At 46.5% G+C, this 20000-nt stretch overlaps 1 protein-coding gene across 6 annotated transcripts in view; it reads left to right on the top strand.

The window, feature by feature from the left end:
• LOC129843461 (cyclin-dependent kinase-like 5) overlaps nt 1-20000 on the top strand; it is a 97009-nt gene that overhangs the window by 56751 nt on the left and 20258 nt on the right. For 3 of the 6 annotated variants that reach the window (XM_055912183.1, XM_055912186.1, XM_055912181.1), the window contains exons 4-10: nt 10430-10612; nt 10923-11043; nt 11220-11279; nt 11526-11616; nt 12674-12863; nt 14310-14390; nt 19568-19743. In XM_055912183.1, coding sequence (XP_055768158.1) covers nt 10430-10612; nt 10923-11043; nt 11220-11279; nt 11526-11616; nt 12674-12863; nt 14310-14390; nt 19568-19743 — 902 coding nt within the window. Of the gene's footprint in view, nt 1-10429; nt 10613-10922; nt 11044-11219; nt 11280-11525; nt 11617-12673; nt 12864-14306; nt 14391-19567; nt 19744-20000 lie in introns of all 6 variants that reach the window. The other 3 variants (XM_055912182.1, XM_055912185.1, XM_055912180.1) reach the window with 1 other exon arrangement.

Raw genomic sequence — 20000 nt, 5'->3', positions numbered from 1 at the left:
AACATCATTACATACATTCTATTGGAAACACTAGCTTACTGTACACTTTTTAATTATTTCTCTCTAAATGTCTCTCTTGTTAAAATATGTTAGTTTTCTTCCTAAGATTCATCATCTCTGTAGAATGATTTATAGTTATAGATGGATTTTAATTATTAACTGAGGATGTTCTCTGTCTTATCTGAGCTTGGTATTTATATTCATTAGCCTATGAAGGCAATGAAGGCATTGAACGTTGACTTGAGAGACTGTGTTATCCTGGTCTAAGATGGGAGTGTTGGCTCAGCTGTGGTCTTGGAATAGTCTGAGACTTGGGCTTGTCTCTCTCTCCCTCTCTCTCTCTCTCTCTCCCTCTCGCTCTCTCTCTCTCCCTCTCGCTCTCTTTCTCTCTCTCTCTCTCTCTCTTTCTTTCCCTCTCTCCATCTCTTTCTCTCCCTCTCTCCCTCTCTTTCTCTCCCTCCCTCTCTCTCTCCCTCTCTCCCTCGCTCTCTTGGCATTGAATAGTCTGAGTCTTGGGCCGGATCCCACAGAACATATTTAGTGCTTTGGTTCTTCAGTTCTCTGCTCAGTGTGGGCAGGATAGGCATGTATCATCCTTCTCTCACACTCTCACTCTCTCTGTTTCTGTCTCTCTTTCTCTGTGTCTCTGTTTCTGTCTGCCTCTCTCTCTCTCTCTCTCCCTCCCCCCCTCTCTCTCTCTCTCTCTCTCTCTCTCTCTGTCTATGTTTCTGACTGCCTCTATCTCTCTCTCTCTCTCTCCCTCCCCCTCTCTCTCTCTCTCTCTCTCTCTCTCTCTCTCTCTCTCTCTCTCTCTCTCTCTCTCTCTCTCTCTCTCTCTGTGTCTGTCTGCCTCTCTCTCTCTCTCTCTGTTTCTCTGTCTCTCTGTTTCTGTTTCTGTCTGCCTCTCTCTCTCTCTCTCTCTCTCTCTCTCTCTCTCTCTCTCTCTCTCTCTCATGGCTTATTTTGCTAGGAACAGATAAGATGTCTCTCCATGGTCCATGCTAGTTCGTCATGATGTTGAACAGTGGTCGGTCTTCCAGGAGTTATACTAGATTTAGCATCAGTAAATAGACAGAGTGCGGTGACAAATGTTCCATTTCTGGGGAAACTAACACTACTACTACTACCACTATTACTATTACTACTCAGTACGTTCAGCCGCCAAGCTGAATAAGTCATTTTCAATAGGAGGAGATTTACTTTAATGTCCATTTGGCCAAAGATGAGGGATACCTTGTGTCTATTCTGATCAGAGCTGTTCTGACACGCTGGCTTTGATGTAGAGATGGTGTTGCTGATAGACCACACGCACGCACGCACGCACGCACGCACGCACACACACACACACACACACACACACACACACACACACACACACACACACACACACACACACACACATAGATAGATAGATAGATAGAGACAGCAGACCTTGGATCTAGCAGCACCATGTGAGAATTACCAATGGGACTTGGAAATTAAGTGATACCCTTCAGGACCTAATTCAAGATGAGTTAATAACACGTTTTAGAAAAATAGAGAGGCAGAGAGAGACAGAGAGAGAGAGATAGAGAGAGAGGGGCAGGGAGAAAGGTAGAGAGAGAGGCAGAGAGAGTGGCAGGGAGAGAGAGAGAGAGAGAGAGAGAGAGAGAGAGAGAGGGGGGCAGGGAGAGAGGTAGAGAGAGAGAGAGAGAGAGAGAGAGAGGCAGAGAGAGAGAGAGAGGCAAGGAGAGAGAGAGGCAGAGAGAGAGGAGCAGGGAGAGAGAGAGAGAGGCAGAGAGAGAGAGAGGCAGAGAGAGAGAGAGAGGCAGAGAGAGAGAGAGAGAGAGAGGCAGAGAGAGAGGCTGAGAGAGAGATAGAGATAGGCAGAGAGAATAGAGGCAGAGAAAGAGAGGTAGGGAGAGAGAGAGAGAGAGAGAGAGTAATTTTAGTACCCCACACCTGGGTAACTTCAGGGTATGTTGAGGGTCCACACCTGGGTAACTTCAGGATATGTGGAGGGTCCACACCTGGGTAACTTCAGGATATGTGGAGGGACCACACCTGGGTAACTTCAGGATATGTGGAGGGTCCACACCTGGGTAACTTCAGGATATGTGGAGGGTCCACACCTGGGTAACTTCAGGATATGTGGAGGGTCCACACCTGGGTAACTTCAGGATATGTGGAGGGTCCACACCTGGGTAACTTCAGGATATGTGGAGGGACCACACCTGGGTAACTTCAGGATATGTGGAGGGACCACTGCTTTAAAAGATCTGAGGAGGATCCCAGATTTTGACACCCCTGAAAATACATCTAATCGGGTCCTTCCTGCTTTTTAGTGGCCTGCCGGTGTGCTCCCTTGATGAGAACTCTTGCCTGAAACCTGAATATTTGAATAATCCCTGAGAGTTATTGTCTCGGGCCTCGGCTTTAGCTCAGTGGACTAACACTGTCTTGTGGCGCGAAGAAGACCTGGATTTGAACATAGTCAGTCACACTATTTAGGGTTACTGTCACAGGCGCCCCACCATCAGTGGGATCCACAGGAGGTTTGGCGGCACCTTAATTGGGGAGTACAGGCTGGTGGTAGTGGCTGGTGTTGAGTCAGTTGAACGGTATCAAACACAGAGGGGACGGCTGCTGTTTTCCAGCCTCCCGACCAGCTGGGCTGTTTTGTTCCTCTTTTCACCTTGTTTCTAACTCATTTTGTACATAATGTTGCTGCTGACGTTTTTTTAAACTTTAGTTTATTTAGTAAATATTTGATTAACTCTATGTCTAGATCTGCATTGTTGGTGAAGGGCTTGTCAGTAAGTGTTTCACTGTGTGGTCTACTACACCTGTTGTATTCAGCGTTTCACTGTAAGGTCTGCTACACCTGTTGTATTCAGTGTTTCACTGTAAGGTCTGCTACACCTGTTGTATTCAGCATTTCACTGTAAGGTCTACTACACCTGTTGTATTCAGCATTTCACTGTAAGGTCTGCTACACCTGTTGTATTCAGTGTTTCACTGCATTCGCTCTGCAGGTAGTATAACTTTTATAACTTTTCATTACATTTCATTATAGTACAACGATTTAATTTGTCCAACCTTAGCAATTTCTTCTTAACTAGCTACATAGCCGTCTGTGTATCAAAGATAACTGCGTAATTATCGTATTTCGTCGTCTCGTTGTCCACTGCTATCTGCCCAGCAGCTAGCTAACGTCCACCGTCTACCGAATAGTAGTATAACTTTTCATTACATTTCATTATAGTACAACGGTCTGATTTTCATTTTCATTACAGTACAACGGTTTGATTTGTTTGATCTTAGCTAGCTACATAGCCGTCTTTTATCAAACATAATTGCGTCGTTATTGAGGTTCGCTAGCGAGCTATTTTCGTTCGAAATTAACGCAACGTAGCCATCACTGCTAGCTAGCCAGCTTGCCACCGAAGAGCATTGTAGAAACGATTACAATACAACGGAACGACTTGTTTTGTGTAGTGTTAGCTAGCTACATAGTTTTCTTTGCTAGCTTTGTATCTAAGATAATTGTGTAACTTTGAGTAATTATCGGTTAGCTAGCCAGCTAGTTTCGCCTGCCGCGCTGCTGTCCTCCTACCTAGCCAACACTGCTAGCTAACACTGCTAGCTAGCCAACTTCTACCGAATAGCAGCACTGTAGAAACTTACATTACAACGGAACGACTTGATTAGCGTAGTGTTAGCTAGTTGTCTTTGCTGTCCTTGTATCCATGATAATTGTGTAGTTTAGAGAAATTTAGAGAAACTGTCGAGGTCACCTAGCCAGCTTCACTTTCAACAACGCAGCTACTGCTAGCCAGGCTACTTCACCAGCCAGCAGTACTATATCATTTTAGTCAATAAGATTTGTAATTTTATTGATTTTTTGCTACGTAAGCTTAACTTTCTGAACATTCGAGACGTGTAGCCCACTTGTCATTCTAATCTCCTTTGCTTTAGCGTAGCCTCTTCTGTAGCCTGTCAAATATGTGTCTGTCTATCCCTGTTCTCTCCTCTCTGCACAGACCATACAAACGCCTCACACCGCGTGGCCGCGCCCACCCTAACCTGGTGGTCCCAGCCCGCACGACCCACGTGGAGTTCCAGGTCTCCGGTAGCCTCTGGAACTGCCGATCCGCGGCCAACAAGGCAGAGCTCATCTCAGCCTATGCCTCCCTCCAGTCCCTCGACTTCTTGGCACTGACGGAAACATGGCTCACCACAGATAACACTGCTACTCCTACTGCTCTCTCTTCGTCTGCCCACGTGTTCTCGCACACCCCGAGAGCTTCTGGTCAGCGGGGTGGTGGCACCGGGATCCTCATCTCTCCCAAGTGGTCATTCTCTCTTTCTCCCCTTACCCATCTGTCTATCGCCTCCTTTGAATTCCATGCTGTCACAGTTACCAGCCCTTTCAAGCTTAACATCCTTATCATTTATCGCCCTCCAGGTTCCCTTGGAGAGTTCATCAATGAGCTTGATGCCTTGATAAGCTCCTTTCCTGAGGACGGCTCACCTCTCACAGTTCTGGGTGACTTTAACCTCCCCATGTCTACCTTTGACTCATTCCTCTCTGCCTCCTTCTTTCCACTCCTCTCCTCTTTTGACCTCACCCTCTCACCTTCCCCCCCTACTCACAAGGCAGGCAATACGCTTGACCTCATCTTTACTAGATGCTGTTCTTCCACTAACCTCATTGCAACTCCCCTCCAAGTCTCCGACCACTACCTTGTATCCTTTTCCCTCTCGCTCTCGTCCAACACTTCCCACACTGCCCCTACTCGGATGGTATCGCGCCGTCCCAACCTTCGCTCTCTCTCCCCCGCTACTCTCTCCTCTTCCATCCTATCATCTCTTCCCTCTGCCCAAACCTTCTCCAACCTATCTCCTGATTCTGCCTCCTCAACCCTCCTCTCCTCCCTTTCTGCATCCTTTGACTCTCTATGTCCCCTATCCTCCAGGCCGGCTCGGTCCTCCCCTCCCGCTCCGTGGCTCGACGACTCATTGCGAGCTCACAGAACAGGGCTCCGGGCAGCCGAGCGGAAATGGAGGAAAACTCGCCTCCCTGCGGACCTGGCATCCTTTCACTCCCTCCTCTCTACATTTTCCTCTTCTGTCTCTGCTGCTAAAGCCACTTTCTACCACTCTAAATTCCAAGCATCTGCCTCTAACCCTAGGAAGCTCTTTGCCACCTTCTCCTCCCTCCTGAATCCTCCTCCCCCTCCCCCCCCCCTCCTCCCTCTCTGCAGACGACTTCGTCAACCATTTTGAAAAGAAGGTCGACGACATCCGATCCTCGTTTGCTAAGTCAAACGACACCGCTGGTTCTGCTCACACTGCCCTACCCTGTGCTTTGACCTCTTTCTCTCCCCTCTCTCCAGATGAAATCTCGCGTCTTGTGACGGCCGGCCGCCCAACAACCTGCCCGCTTGACCCTATCCCCTCCTCTCTTCTCCAGACCATTTCCGGAGACCTTCTCCCTTACCTCACCTCGCTCATCAACTCATCCCTGACCGCTGGCTACGTCCCTTCCGTCTTCAAGAGAGCGAGAGTTGCACCCCTTCTGAAAAAACCTACACTCGATCCCTCCGATGTCAACAACTACAGACCAGTATCCCTTCTTTCTTTTCTCTCCAAAACTCTTGAACGTGCCGTCCTTGGCCAGCTCTCCTGCTATCTCTCTCAGAATGACCTTCTTGATCCAAATCAGTCAGGTTTCAAGACTAGTCACTCAACTGAGACTGCTCTTCTCTGTATCACGGAGGCGCTCCGCACTGCTAAAGCTAACTCTCTTTCCTCTGCTCTCATCCTTCTAGACCTATCGGCTGCCTTCGATACTGTGAACCATCAGATCCTCCTCTCCACCCTCTCCGAGTTGGGCATCTCCGGCGCGGCCCACGCTTGGATTGCGTCCTACCTGACAGGTCGCTCCTACCAGGTGGCGTGGCGAGAATCTGTCTCCTCACCACGCGCTCTCACCACTGGTGTCCCCCAGGGCTCTGTTCTAGGCCCTCTCCTATTCTCGCTATACACCAAGTCACTTGGCTCTGTCATAACCTCACATGGTCTCTCCTATCATTGCTATGCAGACGACACACAACTAATCTTCTCCTTTCCCCCTTCTGATGACCAGGTGGCGAATCGCATCTCTGCATGTCTGGCAGACATATCAGTGTGGATGACGGATCACCACCTCAAGCTGAACCTCGGCAAGACGGAGCTGCTCTTCCTCCCGGGGAAGGACTGCCCGTTCCATGATCTCGCCATCACGGTTGACAACTCCATTGTGTCCTCCTCCCAGAGCGCTAAGAACCTTGGCGTGATCCTGGACAACACCCTGTCGTTCTCAACTAACATCAAGGCGGTGGCCCGTTCCTGTAGGTTCATGCTCTACAACATCCGCAGAGTACGACCCTGCCTCACACAGGAAGCGGCGCAGGTCCTAATCCAGGCACTTGTCATCTCCCGTCTGGATTACTGCAACTCGCTGTTGGCTGGGCTCCCTGCCTGTGCCATCAAACCCCTACAACTCATCCAGAACGCCGCAGCCCGTCTGGTGTTCAACCTTCCCAAGTTCTCTCACGTCACCCCGCTCCTCCGCTCTCTCCACTGGCTTCCAGTTGAAGCTCGCATCCGCTACAAGACCATGGTGCTTGCCTACGGAGCTGTGAGGGGAACGGCACCTCAGTACCTTCAGGCTCTGATCAGGCCCTACACCCAAACAAGGGCACTGCGTTCATCCACCTCTGGCCTGCTCGCCTCCCTACCACTGAGGAAGTACAGTTCCCGCTCAGCCCAATCAAAACTGTTCGCTGCTCTGGCACCCCAATGGTGGAACAAACTCCCTCACGACGCCAGGACAGCGGAGTCAATCACCACCTTCCGGAGACACCTGAAACCCCACCTCTTCAAGGAATACCTAGGATAGGATAAAGCAATCCTTCTGCCCCCCCCCCCCCCCCTTAAAAGATGTAGATGCACTATTGTAAAGTGGCTGTTCCACTGGATGTCATTAGGTGAATGCACCAATTTGTAAGTCGCTCTGGATAAGAGCGTCTGCTAAATGACTTAAATGTAAATGTAAATGTACTACACCTGTTGTATTCAGCATTTCACTGTAAGGTCTACTACACCTGTTGTATTCAGCATTTCACTGTAAGGTCTGCTACACCTGTTGTATTCAGCATTTCACTGTAAGGTCTACTACACCTGTTGTATTCAGCATTTCACTGTAAGGTCTGCTACACCTGTTGTATTCAGTGTTTCACTGTAAGGTCTACTACACCTGTTGTATTCAGCATTTCACTGTAAGGTCTACTACACCTGTTGTATTCAGTGTTTCACTGTAAGGTCTACTACACCTGTTGTATTCAGCATTTCACTGTGAGGTCTACCTACACCTGTTGTATTCAGCGTTTCACTGTAAGGTCTACCTACACCTGTTGTATTCAGCATTTCACTGTAAGGTCTACTACACCTGTTGTATTCAGCATTTCACTGTAAGGTCTGCTACACCTGTTGTATTCAGTGTTTCACTGTAAGGTCTACTACACCTGTTGTATTCAGCATTTCACTGTAAGGTCTGCTACACCTGTTGTATTCAGTGTTTCACTGTAAGGTCTACTACACCTGTTGTATTCAGCATTTCACTGTAAGGTCTACTACACCTGTTGTATTCAGTGTTTCACTGTAAGGTCTACTACACCTGTTGTATTCAGCATTTCACTGTAAGGTCTGCTACACCTGTTGTATTCAGTGTTTCACTGTAAGGTCTACTACACCTGTTGTATTCAGCATTTCACTGTAAGGTCTACTACACCTGTTGTATTCAGTGTTTCACTGTAAGGTCTACTACACCTGTTGTATTCAGCATTTCACTGTAAGGTCTGCTACACCTGTTGTATTCAGCATTTCACTGTGAGGTCTACTACACCTGTTGTATTCAGCGTTTCACTGTGAGGTCTACTACACCTGTTGTATTCAGCAGTTCACTGTGAGGTCTACCTACACCTGTTGTATTCAGCATTTCACTGTAAGGTCTACTACACCTGTTGTATTCAGCGTTTCACTGTGAGGTCTACTACACCTGTTGTATTCAGCGGTTCACTGTGAGGTCTACCTACACCTGTTGTATTCAGCATTTCACTGTGAGGTCTACTACACCTGTTGTATTCAGCGTTTCACTGTGAGGTCTACTACACCTGTTGTATTCAGCAGTTCACTGTGAGGTCTACCTACACCTGTTGTATTCAGCATTTCACTGTAAGGTCTACTACACCTGTTGTATTCAGCGTTTCACTGTGAGGTCTACTACACCTGTTGTATTCAGCGGTTCACTGTGAGGTCTACCTACACCTGTTGTATTCAGCATTTCACTGTGAGGTCTACTACACCTGTTGTATTCAGCGTTTCACTGTGAGGTCTACTACACCTGTTGTATTTGGCGTTTCACTGTAAGGTCTACCTACACCTGTTGTATTCAGCATTTCACTGTAAGGTCTACTACACCTGTTGTATTCAGCATTTCACTGTAAGGTCTACTACACCTGTTGTATTCAGCGTTTCACTGTAAGGTCTACTACACCTGTTGTATTCAGCATTTCACTGTGAGGTCTACCTACACCTGTTGTATTCAGCGTTTCACTGTAAGGTCTACTACACCTGTTGTATTCAGCATTTCACTGTGAGGTCTACCTACACCTGTTGTATTCAGCGTTTCACTGTAAGGTCTACTACACCTGTTGTATTCAGCGTTTCACTGTGAGGTCTACTACACCTGTTGTATTCAGCATTTCACTGTGAGGTCTACCTACACCTGTTGTATTCAGCATTTCACTGTAAGGTCTACTACACCTGTTGTATTCAGCGTTTCACTGTAAGGTCTACTACACCTGTTGTATTCAGCGTTTCACTGTGAGGTCTACTACACCTGTTGTATTCAGCATTTCACTGTGAGGTCTACTACACCTGTTGTATTCGGCATTTCCCTGTAAGGTCTACTACACCTGTTGTATTCAGCATTTCACTGTAAGGTCTACTACACCTGTTGTATTCAGCATTTCACTGTGAGGTCTACTACACCTGTTGTATTCGGCATTTCCCTGTAAGGTCTACTACACCTGTTGTATTCAGCATTTCACTGTAAGGTCTACTACACCTGTTGTATTCAGCGTTTCACTGTAAGGTCTACTACACCTGTTGTATTCAGCGTTTCACTGTAAGGTCTACTACACCTGTTGTATTCGCCGTTTCACTGTGAGGTCTACCTACACCTGTTGTATTCAGCATTTCACTGTAAGGTCTACTACACCTGTTGTATTCAGCGTTTCACTGTGAGGTCTACCTACACCTGTTCTATTCGGCGTTTCACTGTAAGGTCTACTACACCTGTTGTATTCAGCGTTTCACTGTAAGGTCTACTACACCTGTTGTATTCAGCGTTTCACTGTGAGGTCTACTACACCTGTTGTATTCAGCATTTCACTGTGAGGTCTACCTACACCTGTTGTATTCAGCATTTCACTGTGAGGTCTACTACACCTGTTGTATTCAGAGTTTCACTGTGAGGTCTACTACACCTGTTGTATTCAGCAGTTCACTGTGAGGTCTACCTACACCTGTTGTATTCAGCGTTTCACTGTAAGGTCTACTACACCTGTTGTATTCAGCATTTCACTGTAAGGTCTACTACACCTGTTGTATTCAGCATTTCACTGTAAGGTCTACCTACACCTGTTGTATTCAGCGTTTCACTGTGAGGTCTACCTACACCTGTTGTATTCAGCGTTTCACTGTGAGGTCTACTACACCTGTTGTATTCAGCGTTTCACTGTGAGATCTACCTACACCTGTTGTATTCAGCGTTTCACTGTAAGGTCTACTACACCTGTTGTATTCAGCGTTTCACTGTAAGGTCTACTACACCTGTTGTATTCAGCGTTTCACTGTGATGTCTACTACACCTGTTGTATTCAGCGTTTCACTGTAAGGTCTACCTACACCTGTTGTATTCAGCGTTTCACTGTAAGATCTACTACACCTGTTGTATTCAGCATTTCAATGTAAGGTCTACTACACCTGTTGTATTCGGCATTTCACTGTGAGGTCTACACCTGTTGTATTCAGCATTTCACTGTAAGGTCTACTACACCTGTTGTATTCAGCGTTTCACTGTGAGGTCTACTACACCTGTTGTATTCAGCATTTCACTGTAAGGTCTACTACACCTGTTGTATTCAGCGTTTCACTGTGAGGTCTACACCTGTTGTATTCAGCATTTCACTGTAAGGTCTACTACACCTGTTATATTCAGCGTTTCACTGTGCGATCTACATACACCTGTTGTACCAGCCATTATTATGAGCCGTCCTCCCCTCAACAGCCTCCACTGACGGGATCCCTCAGCGTGACACTCTGACATGCTGTTTTCCAGGAGACCAATGAGCTGGTGGCCATAAAGAAGTTTAAAGACAGTGAGGAGAATGAGGAGGTTAAAGAGACCACGCTGAGGGAGCTGAAGATGCTGCGGACGCTGAAACAGGAGAACATCGTGGAACTCAAAGAGGCTTTCAGGAGGAGAGGGAAACTCTACCTGGTCTTTGAATATGTAGAGAGGGTCAGTGAATACCTAGAGGATGAACCTTTTTAATGACAACCTTTAATAAACCACAATAGTCTCGTCAGTAGAAATGTCTACTACTTTCTAGGGATTGCTGGGGTTCGCTGACGGTTGGATGATAAATAATCATACATGCAATATACTTAGCTACTGTTTACGTCAACAGTTTCACTTTTACACTTTTAGAATATTGCCATAGTATCTAACTTGTTTTGCAATAGTATCTAACTTATATGTTATACAGAGCATTATGGGTAGTGTAGTTGTAGCTGTGATTGACAGTAGTACTGTGGATTGTGTGTTCCAGAACATGCTGGAGTTGCTGGAGGAACTGCCTAACGGAGCACCACCTGACAAAGCCAGGGCCTACATCTACCAGCTGATCAAAGCTATCCACTGGTGCCATAAGAATGAGATCGTACACAGAGGTGAGGAACTCTTACCTTTACTAAAATGAGGGCACCTTTTCCTTTAGTTATGCTAAGATGATGTGTTGAGTCAGAGGCAGGGCCTCCCAGCAGAGATGGTTTGGTCTGACTTTTGGTTTTGCCAAGTACCAGACTGCTGCCGCGTGTGAAAACTGGTCTCCTCTGTTTCTCCTCAGACATCAAGCCTGAAAACCTCCTCATCAGCTCTGAGGATGTTCTCAAACTCTGTGATTTTGGTAAGTAGAAATATGTCACTTCTAGCATAGTAATTAACTCAGTACATTTGACGAATGACGATCTCAGTCTCCCTGGTAAGCAATGGTCAGTATCTGTCCATGACTTCCTCTGTCTGGCCTGGTTTCCTGTAGGCTTTGAGTCAGTATCTGTCCATGACTTCCTCTGTCTCTGTCTGGCCTGGTTTCCTGTAGGCTGTGAGTCAGTATCTGTCCTTGACTTCCTCTCTCTGGCCTGGTTTCCTGTAGGCTTTGCCCGCAACCTGTCAGAGGGAAGTGATGCCAACTACACTGAGTATGTAGCCACTAGGTGGTACCGCTCTCCTGAGCTACTGCTGGGGTGAGTCCCATTAAACCTACTGGACCTGTGTGTGTATGGGTGTGTAAGAGGCTGTGTGGGGGTGTGTTTGTATTGGTGTGTTTATTGGTGGGTGTGTGTGTATTTGTATTGGTGTGTGTATTAGTTTGTGTTTGTATTGGTGTGTGTGTGTTTGCATTGGTGTGTATGTGTGTGTTTTTGTTTGTATTAGTGTGTGTGTGTGTCTTTGTATTGGTGGGTGTGTGTGTATTTGTATTGGTGTGTGTATTAGTTTGTGTTTGTATTGGTGTGTGTGTGTTTGCATTGGTGTGTATGTGTGTGTTTTTGTTTGTATTAGTGTGTGTGTGTGTCTTTGTATTGGTGGTTGTATTTGGTGTGTATGTGTGTGTTTCTGATTGTATTAGTGTGTGTGTGTGTGTGTGTGTGTGTGTGTGTGTGTGTGTGTGTGTGTGTGTGTGTGTGTGTGTGTGTGTGTGTGTGTGTGTGTGTGTGTGTGTTTGTATTTGGTGTGTGTATTGGTGTGTGTGTGTGAGTGTGTGTAGGTGCGTGTGTTGTGTGTGTACATTGGTAAGTGTCTGTTTGTCTGCATAGCTGTCAGTCCATACATAAATCCTTCTCTGAATATTTCAGTGAATATGTGTATTAGTCTGTCCGTGATAAACCCTGTTTTAATGTGTATACTACAGACACTGTGAGGTTCCTGTGTCCATTTGATGGTCTAGATACTGGAACATCATGTGGTGGGGCTCCTCCCACAGCAACTAAATCAACTCTTACATTTATTCACACTTGGTATTTGAATTCCGCCCACGCAAATATTTTCTCTCTTCATCACTCTTCCTCAGTCTCAGCGGCTCTCTCCTCTCTTCTCTCAGCCAACCTCTCTCGATCTCTCTCTCGATCTCTCTCTCTCTCTCTCTCTCCTTTCTGTCATTGTGTTCATCACCTTCTGCTGAACCAACATAATCATCATCACCATCATTATCATCATGTGTCCTTATTATTCTGAATGTACTCTTCTGGTTCAGTTTCACTTAAACTGTTTTCTCTCTCTCTCTCTCTCTCCCCTCCACCCCAGGGCCCCCTATGGTAAGGCTGTAGACATGTGGTCAGTGGGTTGTATTCTGGGGGAGCTGAGTGATGGTCAGCCTCTGTTCCCAGGGGAGAGTGAGATAGATCAACTCTTTACCATCCAGAAGGTCCTGGGTCCTCTACCTGCTGAACAGATGAAGCTCTTCTACAACAACCCTCGCTTCCATGGACTACGGGTAAGGTCAACTCTGGGGTCGATCTGTTCAGCTGTTCTGTCGTCACCTCACACTCCACCTCCGCTTTCCTCTCCTCTCCCATTGCTTCCTCTCTACCTCTACCTATCCCACCTCTCCCTCCCTCTCCATTCTCTCTCCTCTGTCTCTTTCCCTCCTATCTATCTGTGTGAGTCCTGGTGGCTGTCTTCCCAGTGTGGTCCGTGACTGAGTGGATTGAGTCATCATGTTATGGTGGTGTTCAGTGTTACTGTAGAAGAGAGAGACAGAGAGACAGAGAGACAGATAGAGAGCGAGAGACAGAGAGACAGACAGAGAGGCAGAGAGACAGACAGACAGAGAGAGACAGAGAGAGACAGACAGAGAGACAGAGATACAGACAGAGAGGCAAAGAGACAGACAAACAGACTGAGAGACAGAGAGACAGAGAGAGAGACTGAGAGAGTGACAGAGAGAGACAGAGTGACAGAGAGAGAGATAGAGAGACAGAGAGACATACAGAGTGACAGAGAGAGACAGAGAGAGACAGACAGAGAGACAGAGATACAGACAGAGGCAAAGAGACAGACAGACAGACTGAGAGACAGAGAGACAGAGTGATAGAGAGAGAGACTGAGAGAGTGACAGAGAGAGACAGAGTGATAGAGAGAGAGACTGAGAGAGTGACAGAGAGAGACAGAGTGACAGAGAGAGAGATAGAGAGACAGAGAGACAGACAGAGTGACAGAGAGAGACAGAGAGAGACAGACAGAGAGACAGAGATACAGACAGAGGCAAAGAGACAGACAGACAGACTGAGAGACAGAGAGACAGAGAGACAGAGAGAGAGACTGAGAGAGTGACAGAGAGAGACAGAGTGATAGAGAGAGAGACAGAGAGAGAGACAGAGTGACAGAGAGACAGAGTGATAGAGAGAGAGACAGAGAGACAGACAGAGTGATAGAGAGACAGAGAGACAGAGATGCAGAGAGACAGACAGAGTGACAGAGAGAGACAGAGTGATAGAGAGAGAGACAGAGAGACAGAAAGAGTGACAGAGAGAGACAGAGAGATAGAGAGACAGAGAGACAGAGATGCAGAGAGACAGGGAGAGATGTTGGTCAAATCTTTGTTGGTTGCTATTCTTATGGGGACTTCTGGTCCCTACAAGAGTAGTTAAACACATCCACACACAGATACACACATTCAGACAGACAGAAACATGCATGTCCACCAGCCTCCTGATGCACTCCCACACAGAGATCCATGCTGGTAATCATGTACCTGCTGTAGTGAAAGCTGTGTTCGGCTCGTTGACAGCATGTCTGGCCTCAGACACAACAGTCAGCTAGTCCTCCTGTCAACTCCAGTCAGACACATCTGAATCTCAACATAGACACTGCACTCTGAAACCTCACAACTGTACATGTGTGTGTGTGTGTACGTGTGTGTGTGTACGTGTGTCAGCAGTTCCCCTCAGTGAATCACCCTACATCCCTGGAGCGGAGGTACCTGGCCATCCTGAGTGGCCTCATGCTGGATCTGATGAAGGTAACACACACACACACACACACACACACACACACACACACACACACACACACACACACACACACACACACACACACACACACACACACACACACACACACACACACACACACACACACACACGGTGTTGCCAGTATTAGCGCATTCTGGTTCCTCCAGGCTCAAACTAGACTAGTCCTGCTAATAGAAGGTATTCTGGGTCCAGAAGGCTCAAACTAGACTAGTCCTGCTAATAGAAGGTATTCTGGGTCCAGAAGGCTCAAACTAGACTAGTCCTGCTAATAGAAGGTATTCTGGATTCTGCAGGCTCAAACTAGACTAGTCCTGCTAATGGGAGGTATTCTGGATTCTGCAGGCTCAAACTAGACTAGTCCTGCTAATGGGAGGTATTCTGGATTCTGCAGGCTCAAACTAGACTAGTCCTGCTAATAGAAGTTATTCTGGTTCCTCCAGGCTCAAACTAGACTAGTCCTGCTAATGGGAGGTATTCTGGATTCTGCAGGCTCAAACTAGACTAGTCCTGCTAATGGGAGGTATTCTGGATTCTGCAGGCTCAAACTAGACTAGTCCTGCTAATAGAAGGTATTCTGGTTCCTCCAGGCTCAAACTAGACTATTCCTGCTAATGGAAGTTATTCTGGGTCCAGAAGGCTCAAACTAGACTAGTCCTGCTAATAGAAGGTATTCTGGATTCTGCAGGCTCAAACTAGACTAGTCCTGCTGATGGGAGGTATTCTGGATTCTGCAGGCTCAAACTAGACTAGTCCTGCTAATGGAAGTTATTCTGGGTCCAGGATGCTCAAACTAGACTAGTCCTGCTAATGGGAGGTATTCTGGATTCTGCAGGCTCAAACTAGACTAGTCCTGCTAATAGAAGGTATTCTGGTTCCTCCAGGCTCAAACTAGACTATTCCTGCTAATGGAAGTTATTCTGGGTCCAGAAGGCTCAAACTAGACTAGTCATGCTAATAGAAGGTATTCTGGATTCTGCAGGCTCAAACTAGACTAGTCCTGCTGATGGGAGGTATTCTGGATTCTGCAGGCTCAAACTAGACTATTCCTGCTAATGGAAGTTATTCTGGGTCCAGAAGGCTCAAACTAGACTAGTCCTGCTAATAGAAGGTATTCTGGATTCTGCAGGCTCAAACTAGACTAGTCCTGCTGATGGGAGGTATTCTGGATTCTGCAGGCTCAAACTAGACTAGTCCTGCTAATGGAAGTTATTCTGGGTCCAGAAGGCTCAAACTAGACTAGTCCTGCTAATAGAAGGTATTCTGGATTCTGCAGGCTCAAACTAGACTAGTCCTGCTAATGGGAGGTATTCTGGATTCTGCAGGTTCAAACTAGACTAGTCCTGCTGATGGGAGGTATTCTGGATTCTGCAGGCTCAAACTAGACTAGTCCTGCTGATGAGAGGTATTCTGGATTCTACAGGCTCAAACTAGACTAGTCCTGCTAATGGGAGGTATTCTGGATTCTGCAGGCTCAAACTAGACTAGTCCTGCTAATGGGAGGTATTCTGGATTCTGCAGGTTCAAACTAGACTAGTCCTGCTGATGGGAGGTATTCTGGATTCTACAGGCTCAAACTAGACTAGTCCTGCTATGACTAAAGCTGTGGGTCAGTCAGTACTCTGCTGTTAGCTAATGTATGTCTATGACTAAAGCTGTGGGTCAGTCAGTACTCTGCTGTTAGCTAATGTATGTCTATGACTAAAGCTGTGGGTCAGTCAGTACTCTGCTGTTAGCTAATGTATGTCTATGACTAAAGCTGTGGGTCAGTCAGTACTCTGCTGTTAGCTAATGTATGTCTATGACTAAAGCTGTGGGTCAGTCAGTACTCTGCTGTTAGCTAGGCCTCCAGTACATCACACTCTCCTCAGGAGATGAATGGTGTGATAAACCCTCCCACCCATCTCTCTGTCTCTGGATCGACATGGTGAAAAGCCACCATGGTCTTGTGGTTTTTATTATGGGCTGTTTCTATACAGCAAATGTAGAGATCTGCGTTAAGAAAGCTGTAGCTCAGTTAGTAGAGCAAGGTGCTTTCAACGCCAGGGTTGTGGGTTCGATTCCCACTGAGGACCACTATGGAAATGTATGAACTCACTACTGTAAGTTGCTCGAGATAAGAGTGTCTGTTAAATTAATCAAATGTAAATGTGCTTCACTGTATTTACAAAACAATATATATGAACTTGAACTATAGTTTAATGATAATAAACTTTGGATTATATATACAGTACCAGTCTAAAGTTTGGACACACCTACTCATTCAAGGGTTTTTCTGCATCTCAAATCAAATCAAATTGTATTTGTCAAATGCGCCGAATACAAAAGGTGTAGTAGACCTTACAGTGAAATGCTTACTTACAAGCCCTTAACAAACCATGGCGTTTTAAAAAAAATACCTAAAAATAAAAAAAATAAAGTAACAAATAATAAAATAGCAGCAGTAAAATAACAATAGCGAGGCAATCTACAGGGGGTACCGGTACAGAGTCAATCTACAGGGGGTACCGGTACAGAGTCAATGTGCGGGGGCACTGGTTAGTCGAGGTAATGGAGGTAATATGTACATGTAGTTAAACAGTCTATGACTAGGGTGGCTGGAGTCTTTGAGAATTTTAGGGCCTTTCTCTGACACCGCCTGGTATAGAGGTCCTGGATGGCAGGAAGCTTTGCCCCAGTGATGTACTGGGCTGTACACACTACCCTCTGTAGTGCCTTGCGTGGGAGGCCAAGCAGTTGCCGTACCAGGCAGTGATGAAACCAGTCAGGATGCTCTCGATGGTGCAGCTGTAGAACCTTTTGAGGATCTGAGGACCCATGCCAAATCTTTTCAGTCTCCTGAGGGGGAATAGGTTTTGTCGTCCCCTCTTCACGACTGTCTTGGTGTGCTTGGACCATGTTAGTTTGTTGGTGATGTGGACGCCAAGGAACTTGAAGCTCACAACCTGCTCCACTACAGTCCCGTCGATGAGAATGAGGGCGTGCTCGGTCCTCCGTTTCCTGTAGTCCACAATCATCTCCTTTGTCTTGATCAAGTTCAGGGAGAGGTTGTTGTTCTGGCACCACACGGACAGGTGACCTCCTCCCTGCAGGCTGTCTCATTGTTGTCGGTGATCAGGCCTACCACTGTTGTTTACTCAGCAAACTTAATGATGGTGTTGGAGTCGTGCAGTCATAAGTGAACAGGGAGTACAGGAGAGGACTGAGCACGCACCACTGAGGGGCCCCTGTGTTGAGGATCAGCGTGGCAGATGTGTTGTTACCTACCTTTACCACCTGGGGGCGGCCCGTCAGGAAGTCCAGGATCCAGTTGCAGAGGGAGGTGTTTAGTCCCAGGGTCCTTAGCTTATTGATGAGCTTTGGGCGCACTATGGTGTTGAACGCTGAGCTGTAGTCAATGAACAACATTCTCACATAGGTGTTCCTTTTGTCCAGGTGGGAAAGGGCCGTGTGGAGTGCAATAGAGATTGCATCATCTGTGGATCTGTTAGGGCGGTATGCAAATTGGAGTGGGTTTAGGGTTTCTGGGATAATGGTGTTGATGTGAGCCATGACCAGCCTTTCAAAGCACTTCATGGCTACAGACAGGTTACCTTAGTGTTCTTGTGCACAGGGTCTATGGTGGTGTGCTTAAAACAAGTTGGTATTACAGACTCGGACAGGGAGAGGTTGAAAATGTCAGTGTAGATACTTGCCAGTTGGTCAGCGCATGCTAGCAGTACCCGTCCTGGTAATCCATCTGGCCCTGCGGCCTTGTGAATGTTGACCTGTTTAAAGGTCTTACTCATCGACTGCGGAGAGCGTGATCACACAGTCTTCCGGAAACAGCTGGTCTCTCAACCAGCTTCATGAGGTAGTCACCTGGAATGCTTTCCCAATAGTCTTGAAAGAGTTCCCACATATGCTGAGCACTTGTTGGCTGCTTTTCCTTAATTCTGCGGTCCAACTCATCCCAAACCATTTCAATTGGGTTGAGGTCAGGTGATTGTGGAGTCCAGGTCATCTGATGCAGCACTCCATCACTCTCCTTCTTGGTCAAATAGCCCTTACACAGCCTGGGATGGCGTATTGCTGCAGAATTATGTGGTAGCCATGCTGATTAAGTGTGCCTTGAATTCTAAATAAATCAATGCCAGTGTCACCAGAAAAGCACCCCCACACCATCACACCTCCTCCTCCATGCTTCACGGTGGGAACCACACATGCTGAGATCATCTGTTCACCTACTCTGCTTCTCACAAAGACACAGCAGTTAGAACCAAAAATCTCAAATTTGGACTCATCAGACCAAAGGACAGATTTACACCATTGCTCATGTTTCTTGGCCCAAGCAAGTCTCTTCTTATTATTGGTGTCCTTTAGAAGTGGTCTCCGATGAGTTGATGTTGAAATGTGTCTGTTACTTGAACTCTGTGAAGCATTTATTTGGGCTGCAATCTGAGGTGCAGTTTATTGCCGATTTCTGAGGCTGGTCACTCTAATGAACTTATCCTCTGCAGCAGAGGTAACTCTGGGTCTTCCTTTCCTGTGGCGGTCCTCATGAGAGACAGTTTCGTCAAGCGCTTGATTGTTTTTGCGACTGCACTTGAAGAAACTTTTAAAAGTTCTTGAAATTTTCTAGATTGACCGACCTTGATGTCTTAAAGTAATGATGTACTGTCGTTTCTCTTTGCTTATTTGAGCTGTTCTTGCCATAATATGGACTTGATCTTTTACGAAATAGGTCTATCTTCTGTATACCACCCCTACCTGGTCACAACACAACTGATTGGATCAAACGCATTAAGAAGGGAAGAAATTCCACAAATTAACTTAACAAGGCACACCTGTTAATTTAAATGAATTCCAGGTGACTACCTCATGAAGCTGGTTGAGAGAATGCCAAGAGTGTGCAAAACTGATTTGTTTAACTGTTTTTTTGGTTACTACATGATTCCATATGTGTTGTTTCATAGTGTTGATGTCTTCACTATTATTCTACAATGTATAAAATAGTAAAAATACAGAAAAACCCTTGAATGAGTAGGTGTGTTCAAACTTTTGACTGGTAACATATATACATATATATATATATATGGATAGAGTTTAGTGATTGACCTGTTTTATTGTCAAACTGTAATAAAGAAGTGTGTCCTAAACCCCTGTGGTCTGTCTCCTCCCTCTCTAGAACCTGTTGTTGCTGGTCCCTTCTGACCGCTACCTGACAGAACAGAGTCTGAACCACCCAGCCTTCCAGCCCCTCCGCCTCCTGGAGCAGCCCGCCCCAGCACCACCCTCCCCTAACCCCCCACGCTCCTCCAAGAGGAAGCCCCACAGCCACATGGAGAACACTGTGCCCACCAGGTCAGCACTGTAGGAGGTTGTTGGTGTTGATGTTGATGTTGTTGTTGTCAGAACCCCGTGTCCACCAGGTCAGCACTGTAGGGGGTTGTTGGTGTTGATGTTGATGTTGTTGTTGTCAGAACCCCGTGTCCACCAGGTCAGCACTGTAGGGGGTTGTTGGTGTTGGTGTTGATGTTGATGTTGTTGTTGTCAGAACCCCGTGGCCACCAGGTCAGCACTGTAGGAGGTTGTTGGTGTTGATGTTGATGTTGTTGTTG

Source organism: Salvelinus fontinalis, unplaced genomic scaffold (genome assembly GCF_029448725.1).
Source record: "Salvelinus fontinalis isolate EN_2023a unplaced genomic scaffold, ASM2944872v1 scaffold_0142, whole genome shotgun sequence".
Lineage (NCBI taxonomy): Eukaryota > Metazoa > Chordata > Actinopteri > Salmoniformes > Salmonidae > Salvelinus > Salvelinus fontinalis.
The sequence above is the reverse complement of the archived record's forward strand: the minus strand, read 5'-3'. Positions and strand labels throughout refer to the sequence as shown.